We start from the raw sequence: 11,125 nt of genomic DNA on the forward strand, positions 1-11,125 counted from the left end.
TTTTACAGAAAAAGCATTCAAGTCTTTCGTAAATAACATACATAGCACAAAGTCGCCATAGCATGATTGGTAAAACGCGCGTCAATCATCTATGGTTCCTTTATGTAACCCCAAGGTCCCAGGTTCGAATCGCAACAAAAAAACTCTCTTTGTTCTATTTCAACAAAAATAAATATATATAAATAAATAAATGAAATCAAACATAAGTTACAAAAAATTCCGATAGATGGCACCACTATCATTCAACCATTTTTATTTTAAAAAAATTTCATAACTTCAAAAATATTTCCTCATATTTTTCTTCCTGTCATGCAGCGTTCTTCTCATCTCAAAAAATAACATTTCTTTATTGTTCACAGCGTGCAACAGATGGCGCCACTACTGAATGTTACCCATTTAAAGCTATATTATCATTTCCTACTAACTGCCTAGTCCGGTCTAGTGGTTAGCGCGCCCTCGTTTCGGAGCGAAAGGTCCTGGGTTCAAATCCCAGGGAGAGCATTTTATTACCCTTGCAAATATTTCAGAATAATTTCAATAAAATAAATTAGGCGAACTAATTACACAATTAAAAAAAAAACAAATTAATTAAATTAAGCCCTTTAAGCATGGGCACGAATGAACATGTTCTATGACGTAGAACAAGATGGCAGATAATCCAAGATGACGTCTTTCAAATGCGTGACGTTATCATACCCTCGTAAAAGACTTCAAGAAATCAGTGACGTCATCCTAAAAATACCCCCATACAAGACTACAAGAAATCCAAGATGGCGGCTCAATCACGTGACCATCCAAGATGGCGGACGACCACGCCCCCTTTAGGGTCACGCCCACTGTTGAGTTGTTTTCCTCCTTCCGCCCCCTGGTTTACGGGACCTAAACATGAAAGGAAAACACGATACGAGGACAAAACAGTAAGAATATCAAGCACCATCCATAAAGCTAGGTTGTCACCATTTCATTGTACCAAAGCGCAAAGTATAGCTGCTACAAGGAAAATTACTAAAAAGATATCGAACAAGTCATCTCACCGAACGATACAGATAGCTCAGGCTTGTTCGTATCGCATGCAAGAACTCTTTTGTTATGAGCTATCTGAAAACTGTTCATTGTTCAATGACCAAGGACTAATGGTAAAACCACAAAAAGTGCATTGTTAAAAGAGCTTTAAACATCTTATGGTAGCACCAGTGATGATACCTGGTTCAAGTCTGACGATAAAACCTGTTTTATAGTCGACGTAATGAACTCTGTACGAAAGGTGACAAATGAAAATAAAACCTTTGGTGGAGTTGTTTCAGCTTTTTCGTCATACATCGAGAGCATCACCAAGAACTATGGAAGAGTAGATTACATTTTTGACAGTTATCGTAAATTTTCTGCTAAAAAGTCTGAAAGGGTGCAAAGACAAAGTAGCAGCATCGTTATAGATGTGGTCAAAATCTCAGAAGATATTCCATTGCCTGTCCAACTCAGCAGCTTTTGGGGATCTTCAAGAAACAAATTGATGTTGCAAAAGTTCATTGCTGATACAGTGACCGCTTCTTTGACTCAAACACCACATAATACCAACCACACTTTTCGTGCCTTTCATGGTGATGAAGAGAATGATGTAATATTTAATTGTACATCTGTGCAAAGTGGCAAAATAATAAAGTACCCAGAATTAAACTGTCTGACAGTAGAGGAAGCTGACTTCAGAATGTTGATTCATTCGAAACATGCATTGTTATTGTTAGCGCCGACACTGATATAATGGTGTTAGCTTTGTTTTACTATCTTACTCTTCAACGATTTGGTGTTCAGGAACTTTGGGTGCGTCCTGGAGTTGGTGATTCTACACGATTCTTATCTGTTAATGATATTCACTGAAAAATAGGTGAAAACTTTTATGTTCATTGCTTCCTGCCATCCACGCACTATCTGGATCAGATTATACAAGTAAATTTGGTACCAAAAAATCTGCGCTTCATTGTGCATCTGTAGAGTACTTGGAGAGTTTTGGCGCATCAACTGACTGGATTTATATAGAGCAAAGCCTTAAATCTGCAGAATACGTAGTGCAAATACTGCGAAAAGGGTCATTCTGTAAATCTTTAGATGAACTTAGGTTATGGCTGTATCATCCTGCGAAAAATATTGACACTGATAACTTGCCGCCTACTAGCAGAAGTGCTAAAGGCCACTTATTAAGATCATGTTTTTACACAAACCTACAACATTGTATTGACGATGCTGCTGTTGACTTAGATCCTTGTGAATTTGGTTTTGCAGTGGTAGATGATGATTTGATGCCAGAAAAAAACTAACAAAGATTACCAATTGATTTTATTGGAGCATGTAATTGCTTGAAATGTGCCAAATCTTCCTGTACTTGTAGAGCAAATGAAGAAACTTGTTGCTATTTCTGTAAGGGTATTAGTACGGGTTTGCAACCAACTTGTAACAACCCCTTTTAAATATAATTTTATTAAGTGCAACAGAAAAAAAAAATAGTTATTAAGCTATAGCAGTAGTAAAAATACATTGTCATTTTCCTTAAAAGAACTAAGTGTAACTTACTGGCCAAATTTTCATTTTTGTTGGTTAAGTATTAACATAAATCTGGGCTTATATGGGGACGAAAGCACGCGCCTGCCATCTTTGATGACGTCATAGCTAAAAAATGAACAAAATGGCAGATGTCCACATAAACTCTAAATACTTTTTAGGACACCTATTAAACATTTCTGAAGAAAAATTATCCGTACTCAATCTTCCTATCGAAGTACTGAGCATTTATGAGAGCGAGCGACCAGTCACAGCAGGAGAAGTGACCAGGTGGCGGGTGTCCACCCGAGACCAAAATACTTTCTAGGACACCTACTAAACATTTTTGAAAAGAAACTCTCCCTACTCGAACTTTCCTACAGAAGTGCTGTCATATCCTGGACTATCATATATTTCTGTGCACCACTAAAATAAATTGACTTTCAACATCTTTTTTCTCTCTCCAACAATTGACACATCTAGTCATGCTTTAATTTCCCAATTATGATAGCTGTTTATGTCCGCAATTGTAGAAATGTGTGAATTTTGTTTCTTAAATTGATGGTTATAACTACTCTTTGTAACATTTTTAGTTTTGTTTTTAAACTAGCTTAATTACATTGAAGACAGATTTTGTACTTGAATTGTGGCACACATGTTAATGATGATCTTCATTCAATTATAATATTTATTAATGATGTATATCTTTCCTATTATATATTTGTTGTCTGCTTGGTTTTTAGATTTTTAAAGATAAAATTATTTTTCTCATTAATATTCTTAATGGAAAGTGCTAATCTTTACTCCAAGTAATGGCATTTATCATATATTAAATGCTATACTATTAATCTAATATGTTATTTGAAGACTTCTTTTAGAGGACTATTACAACAGACCTCTAGTTGCAATGCATGGTTGGGTTGTACTCCTATTTCTTTCATTTCAATGTTTGTTACTTTAGACTTTAAAATTTTTTTTTAATACTGAAATTGAATTTCAAATAATCGAAAATTGTTGAAAACTTATGCAAAAATATCTTTTTTTAGTTGATTATCTCTGGCTCTACATTCTTTTGCCTGCGATTGCTATTGTTCTTCTTCTTGGTATGCTCTTGGGCCTATGGTGTGTACGTAAACGCAGCAAGCCTTCTCCAAAGCCCACTGCAAAAAAGGGTACCAAAGGTCCCCCACTTAGACCTCTTTCTTGTGGTGGCCAACTAGGCACTGACAATCCAATGGAGATGAAAGCTCTGATTCCTCGTGTTCCTAATGTTCGTGTTCCAGAAGTGCCACTTCGCTCAATTCGATTTCTGCAAGAATTGGGAGAAGGGGCATTTGGGAAAGTTTACTGTGGAGAATTGATGCAAGGAAATGGAGGAGCCAATAACATCACTCCGGTAGCTATTAAGACCCTCAAAGAAAATGCTACACAAAAAACTCGCAATGACTTCCAGAGAGAGGCAGAACTGATGTCTGATCTACATCATCCAAATATTGTATGCCTTCTTGGAGTGTGTGTAAGAGAGGAACCAATGTGTATGCTGTTTGAATATATGTCTCAGGGAGACTTGCACGAATATCTCATTTTGCATTCCCCGAGATCTGAAGACGTGTCAGCCAGCAGTGAAGAAGGCACACCGCATATTCTTGAGCTGCCGGACTTCCTCCACATAGCCAAGCAGATAGCTGCTGGGATGGAATATCTTTCTGGGCATCACTATGTTCATCGAGATCTAGCTGCGCGTAATTGTCTCGTCGGAGATCATCTGACTGTCAAGATCTCTGATTTTGGCCTATCCCGAGACATATACTCATCCGATTATTATCGAGTGCAATCCAAATCTCTGCTTCCAGTGAGATGGATGCCTCCAGAATCCATCTTGTACGGGAAATTCACTACCGAGAGTGATGTTTGGTCTTTTGGTGTTGTTCTCTGGGAGACATTCAGCTATGGTTTACAGCCCTACTACGGTTATAACAACCAGGAAGTAATAGATATGATCCGTTCTCGGCAGCTACTTCCCCGTCCTGAAGACTGCCCAGCTCATGTGCATTCTATGATGGTTGAGTGTTGGCATGAAATTCCAGCTCGTCGACCAACCTTCAAAGAATTGCATACTCGCCTGTGCTCTTGGCAAGCTGTGCATTCAAGAACTCTTAACACCACCCAGCCAAGTGCTCCTCCTCTACCATCAACAGGCATTCACGTGCCTGTATTTCCACAGGCAATTTTTCCTGACTCAAGTCCAAACATACAGCACAAGTTGGGCAACAACCAGCATCCACCACACATTCTTTCAAATCCTTTCCCAAATGACCAATTAAATGTCATGTCACTACCTAGGCCTAATGTCATGCCTCCTCAAGTGATACCACCCTATCATATGTCAGATGGCAAAATATCCAAAGTATGAAAGACATTGCATTTCGTTGGGTGTTTGCTCCTGTAAAACAAATGTGCAAACATAGTTTATCATTCAAACTACAAAATCACTCAAGGATGTTTTTCAATTGTGTTGCATGATTGCAAAATGTTTTGGTGAACTATGGCATTGAGAGACCATAATGCGAAATTTTATATTTTGATCTGGTTAAATCTTAGAATTTGACGATTTTGTAATCAATTAGGAATTGGAAAATCCATTTTATATATTTCCAACCTGCATTTCTTAAATGATTGCACTGTCATTAAATTTTATCGATCTTTAGTTGCTATTAGAGATTTTATTGGTTTTAAAATAAATTTATTTTGTAATTTACACCATTTCTTTGAATAAGATAAAGTGCACAAAATTATGAAGTACTAAAAAATTTCTATATTTTTTTGTTTTAAAAGTCTTTGTTCTGTTGTATTTCATAAATGAATAGGAAGTTTTGCACTTTTTTGTGCCTTGGCATCCCACTTAACTGAAGCCTAATAAGTAGTGCTTTCAGTTATCAGTTTTATCTCCTTTTTTTTCTGTAGACTTCAAATCCGCCCTTTTTGAGGACTTAAGCATATATTTTACGTGATAAAACAAACAGAAGTTAGTTTTTATATTTAACTCCTTCATTGCAGTTAAATTCATCTATCACGATGGAATAGTAAGGCTGCTCAGTGAATTTTACTGTGGAATGTCCACTCTCTTAAAACAAACCGAGAGCTTTTATAACAAAGTTTTTATATAGAGCTTGTAACATTCTTTTTCATCAGATATAAGTGATGCAACGTGGGTGGTGACGGAACTTTAATCTGTGCGCATGTGCAAATGGTGAACATTTTCTGCAGATTCACAGCACACTGTCACTCAGAATGGGGAAGTATTCATTTACTGATCGCGGTCAGAGGACCCAATTTTAGAGAATTTTTCTCACAAGTGAATGATACCTCTAATCTCATCTTTGAATATCATTGCATTAAACCAAAAATATCAACCACTTTGTGTAAAGTAAATGAGGAAATACAAATCCTCTAACTTGTAAAATAATACATTTTAATACGTTGTACAGAAAAAATATTACCATGTTTGATACTTGTACAAATATTTTTTACTTTTTTAAATATTTATTACATTGTTTCAGTTTTAATGTATCATTTTCAACTGCTCATGTGTTCATATACTATAAGTTTTAAATGTATTTGGGAAGATGTAATTAATTTTAAGATTAATATTGATTGTTTAAAAATGTTTTACTTATTTTGGAATGACTATTACAACTTTGATTTATATGGAGTTATCCCTGTTGGTTGTCTAAGAAGTTATAAAGGATACAATTTAAATCAGAAATGCCCTCGACTGATATATTCCTTTAATTAATAATTCAACTGCTCATAAATAATAATTTTGACAAATAATAACCAAAATTAATCACTTGAAACCTAATTTATCTCATATTCCATTTCATTTTCATGTCACATGACAAAGTGACTGAACTTATTAGTCTGTTTATTTGAAATTATTTCCAAAGATTTACTGCAAATGATATCAAGAAAGGTTAATTATCAGACACTACTTTCTTGTTTTAATTTGCTGTTTTTGTGATATTTTTTGAAGTGCATAGTAATTTTAAAGATTTACTTTGTACTGACACTGCTTTTTATGGTAAAACTTCGAAACCATGTTTTTCATAACTAGTTATTTTACTTAACATATGAAGTTTTTAAAAACTTAAGTATGAATTAAAAATTGAAAATTATAAATTAGTTTGCCGATTGTGTTGGTAACTGCAATTTTGTTTAGTTACGTATTTTATGAAATTAATTTTTTAAGTATATTTTTTTAAATTCCTTTTAACAATAATGATTGAAAAGCATACTAGTTCATGCAAATTAAATGCAGTTAACTGCAAAAGTACTTAACTTCAACGCATTTTAAATGTAAAGGTAAGTTTTTTAATTGCACAGTTTAATTTTTTGTGAGATTTAAAAATAATTGCAGCCGTGGGCATAAAATTCCAGTTAGGGAGGGAAAGCATAGGAGTAACAAGATAGTGGTTTTTAGTTACCCCGCCCCCTAAAAAAAGATTTTATGCTATTTTTGGTAATATAATTGCAGAAAAAGGGGTTATGCGGCTCTACCCTGGAAAGTTTTGGAAATTAAAGTCAAATTTGCAATTTTGAACTATCTTTTGTAACATTTCGAAAGAGCATAGAAGTTATAGGTTCTCTTCTTGGGAGGGTCAGTTGCAGTTCCCTGCCCCCCCCCCTCTGGCTATGCCCATGATTGCAACTAATGATAGTTTTAAAATTATTTTCTGCTCAAGTTCCTTATTGTGTCCAAAATGAGAGTTATGCTCTATTCTACTGACATTGTATGGAAACAGTGACTCTTTATTTGATAATTTTATTTTTGCATATCATGTTTTGGTGCCATTTTGTATTTCATATTTTTATAATACATATGCTTTATATGTTTTTTGTATTGTAAAATCGGGCAGCTTTTTTTTAAGATTTGGCAGTGATAATTTTTAATTTGGGCAGTGATAAGCAAAGGGATGCAAGTGGCAAAATTAAAAATTTGGAGATAACCAGTACACAAATCATAGGTTAACCCCTCCTCTTTCTTGGAGCAAGATATAGTACTAGTATGTATAGTTCCAATATACAGCTTGATTTAGAAAAAAAATTCAACGTAAGCCTAGGATCTGTTAAACGCGTTTTATTCAAAACTTCAAAATGTCCACTTGCATCCCTTTGCTTCTCACTGCCTCAATTATACTTTATGAGAAATTCATTTTTGTTTCTGTTTTTTTTTTCTTATGAACTGCTTATTATTTACAAAAATAAAGATGCTCTTCAAGCACAAGTATGCCATTAAGTGTATAAATTTTGTGTTTTAATTAAGTAATTTTGTAGCAAATTTGCTTTTGTAATGTTTCTATCCCCCTTTGCTTGTCAGTGATAACTTTAAATTTGTGTTGATGCATTTTGTTGTGGTCAATGAAATTTTTGCTTGTGTACATTTTCCAGACTTTTTAAAGTATTTAAATATTTTCAAGTTTTTAATTGCTGCAATTATAAATTTATCAAATGCTCTAAAATTACTGACGTTTCAATTTTCTTATATATTACATATATACAGTGCAACCTCATTATCTTGTCACCCTCCTGTCTTTTTACGAAATGTAGAAGTGTGGTCATAGAAAGAGCGATGTCTTACCCAGAATTACTTCAATTTACAAAATTACACAATAATGTCATGTAACTAACAGATTTAGCAAATAAATTAACAAGTTAGCATTTTAATAGAACTCATTGTAATAAAAACTGCATCACATCTACTATTTCACATATAAATTTCCAAAAAAGGTTTATTTACTTTTCAAGTGCCATTGAAAAAAAATCTTTCCTTATTTTGTATAGTAAGATAAAATTATCTTGTCTAATTTCTCTAATCAAAACAAATAGTTTTCTGCAGCACTGATGCAATTTTAGTAAGACAAAATTATCTTGTCTAAATTCTCTAATCAAAACAGATAGTTTTCTGCAGCACTGATGCAATTTTGTAGAAAAATATTCCATTTAGTTGAAAGGTTCTGTAAAACAATATTTGAAATCATTGTTTCATCAGAAGGAGGGTAAAAGTTCCTTATCAAAATAAGCATAAAAATATTTTAGGATTCATTTTTGTGGTACAAAGAACAAAATGAAATGTTTTGATTTATCTAATGAATCACAAAAACACTCAGCCACAATACTAAAAAACCCTACTTCCTTTTTGAAGAATATAATTGTGTTTTAGTAATACTGTTTATGCTTTTATATGTGCATCCAATAGGATCAATATTCAATGAATCTTGGTTTGTAATCACACTTGCCCAATTTTGAGCACAGCATCTTTCATAATTCATTTTAAAATTCAAATTCAGACCTCAATCCAATGGCTGTAAAACTGAAGACTCTGCATCTGTCAAATGACCAGTCTAATCGGTGGTTTAGGAGCGTTTATCACTTTGCCTGTGAACTTTTCAACTTGTGATGATTTAATAGCCATAGAATTTTTTCTGAAGAAGGGCTATTTTAAACGGCAGTATTTGCAAAATTGAATTTTCAAGATTTTTGAAGAAACGCGTTTTGGATTCAATACTAACAGTAGGGAAATATTGCAATTCAACGGGTTTTTTGAGCTATTTTTTCACTGCCAACCAAACAATCAAGATTGTGCAGTAAAGCTAATGTACAACAAATGACAAAAAAAAAAATTGAAAAATTTCAGTTACTGTTCTTTAATTGCCTATGGCAATCTTATTGTTGTTGCTCTTCCTGAAATTGAAAAGGACAACTCGCCAATCTATTGACAAATTCATCCAATATTTTCCCGAAATTTTCATTACTTCATGGATTTTTGTTTGAAAACAAAAACTTTTTCCTGTCTGCACAGTTAGAAGCATTTGCGGTAACTGAAATTTGACATAAAAAAACAATGAACTCTGATGTCATTTAACATTAAAACTATGTCGTTAGTTCCAGTCTTGAACACGGAGGCAGGTGACAAACATCTGGAGTGAGGTGTCATCCAGGTTTCAAGATAACAAGAGGTTCAACTGCATATATGTGTGTGTGTGTGTGTATATATATATATATATATATATATATATTATATATATTATATATATATATATATATATTATATATATTATATATATATATATATATATATATATATATATATATATATTATATATATTATATATATATATATATATATATATATACACACCATTTTTATGCATTTGCTGGTAAAAATCCCCCCCTCCCCCAAGAACAAAATGTTTGTCTTAAATTTTATGTATTGACAATTAGGTTTCCATGCTCACTTCAAAACTCAAGCATTCAAATTTTCACATGGACAATTTATCCGATATTCCAAAGAAATTTTAAACTATTATTTTTTGTATACAGAACTTTTTATGTTGGTGCCATTTTTTCTTTGTGCTTGTCTAGTCAATGTTCCATGTGTACCAAAGATTACTCTGTTACGCATCTTTGTATTTTAAATAAGAATAAATTTTCACTCACTTTTTGTGAATAAGTAGTTTGTCTGTTTTAATTGTTTGGAGAGAAGTGAGTTTGCTAAAGGAGGTTCTCCATGAGGTTAATCAGGCTGTTCTGCTACCTGGAACTCTTATGGTAGATGAAAATACTGTAAAAATTGGATAATTTAAAATATAATTGGAAGTGTTTTATGTGAGAAATACAACCTTGCCTTGTAAAGCCTTAATGCAATAAAATTGCATTAACCTCTCTGAGTTTTAAGGAGAACCATTTCCAAATACATAAAGAAGTAGTTGTACATCAAAAAGGGTTAAAACCCAAATTTAAAATCAAAAAAAAAAAAAAAAAAATTGCAATATGTCATTTCTCTCCATGCCCCCCTCACATTAATTTTCCATTTAGAAACTAACTTGCTTTAAAATATGCCTGAGCCAGATTCTTTGTTCTTTCTTAAACAACTTTTGTTGCAAGTTTTTCTTTCTGCTGCAAATAATATAGTACTATCATGATTATTAGAGCTAGAATATCCAAACTTTTTGGGGAAAGGGGCACTTTCTGGAGAAAAAGTTTTGTGTGCCACTTTCAATTTCTTTCAGATTGTGAAAAATACAAAAAAAAAAAAAAAAAAAAAGTGAAAAATGCTATTTATGGACTGATTGATTTTTACTCAAATATCGTGTTTTTTCTATGTAAGTCTTGGTAGTAAAGAAGCTTGTTAATTTAGAGCTGTAACAAAATACCAGCTAGGACTCACATTTTGCTAAGATCCACAGTTACTGTTATCAGCGAAAGAATACAAATTTAAATAAATCCTTGGCACAAAGAACTTCTTAAAGAAAATAGTTGGTGCAAATCTTAGTTTTTTTCTGCAATATGGAAATTATAATTACTGCAATGAACAAATTATGCTTAAATTATTTTCTGTAAAGTCCCAGTTCTCGTTCAAAGCTGATAAGTACTTGCAGGGGTCGAAGTGGTCCTATATATCCTATATTTTCAAAAAAAGTATGAAAATCGTCCTATATTTCCTATATTTTTGGAAAATGTCCTATATTTCCTATATTCCTGTTTTTTATCCAATTTATTTCTTTAAAACAACAGTAAACAAACTATCTGACTT

At 33.1% G+C, this 11,125-nt stretch overlaps 1 protein-coding gene across 1 annotated transcript in view; it reads left to right on the forward strand.

The window, feature by feature from the left end:
• The window catches only part of LOC129224062 (inactive tyrosine-protein kinase transmembrane receptor ROR1-like), a 31,672-nt gene extending 26,503 nt beyond the window's left edge, over window positions 1-5,169 (forward strand). The window contains exons 5-6 of the mRNA XM_054858463.1: window positions 3,579-3,704; window positions 3,753-5,169. Of these exons, the coding sequence (XP_054714438.1) occupies window positions 3,579-3,704; window positions 3,753-4,945 (1,319 nt within the window). The 3' untranslated portion in view covers window positions 4,946-5,169. The remainder of the gene's footprint in view (window positions 1-3,578; window positions 3,705-3,752) is intronic.
• The last annotated feature ends 5,956 nt before the right edge of the window (window positions 5,170-11,125 follow it).

This window comes from Uloborus diversus, chromosome 6 (genome assembly GCF_026930045.1).
Source record: "Uloborus diversus isolate 005 chromosome 6, Udiv.v.3.1, whole genome shotgun sequence".
NCBI classification, from domain to species: Eukaryota; Metazoa; Arthropoda; class Arachnida; order Araneae; family Uloboridae; genus Uloborus; species Uloborus diversus.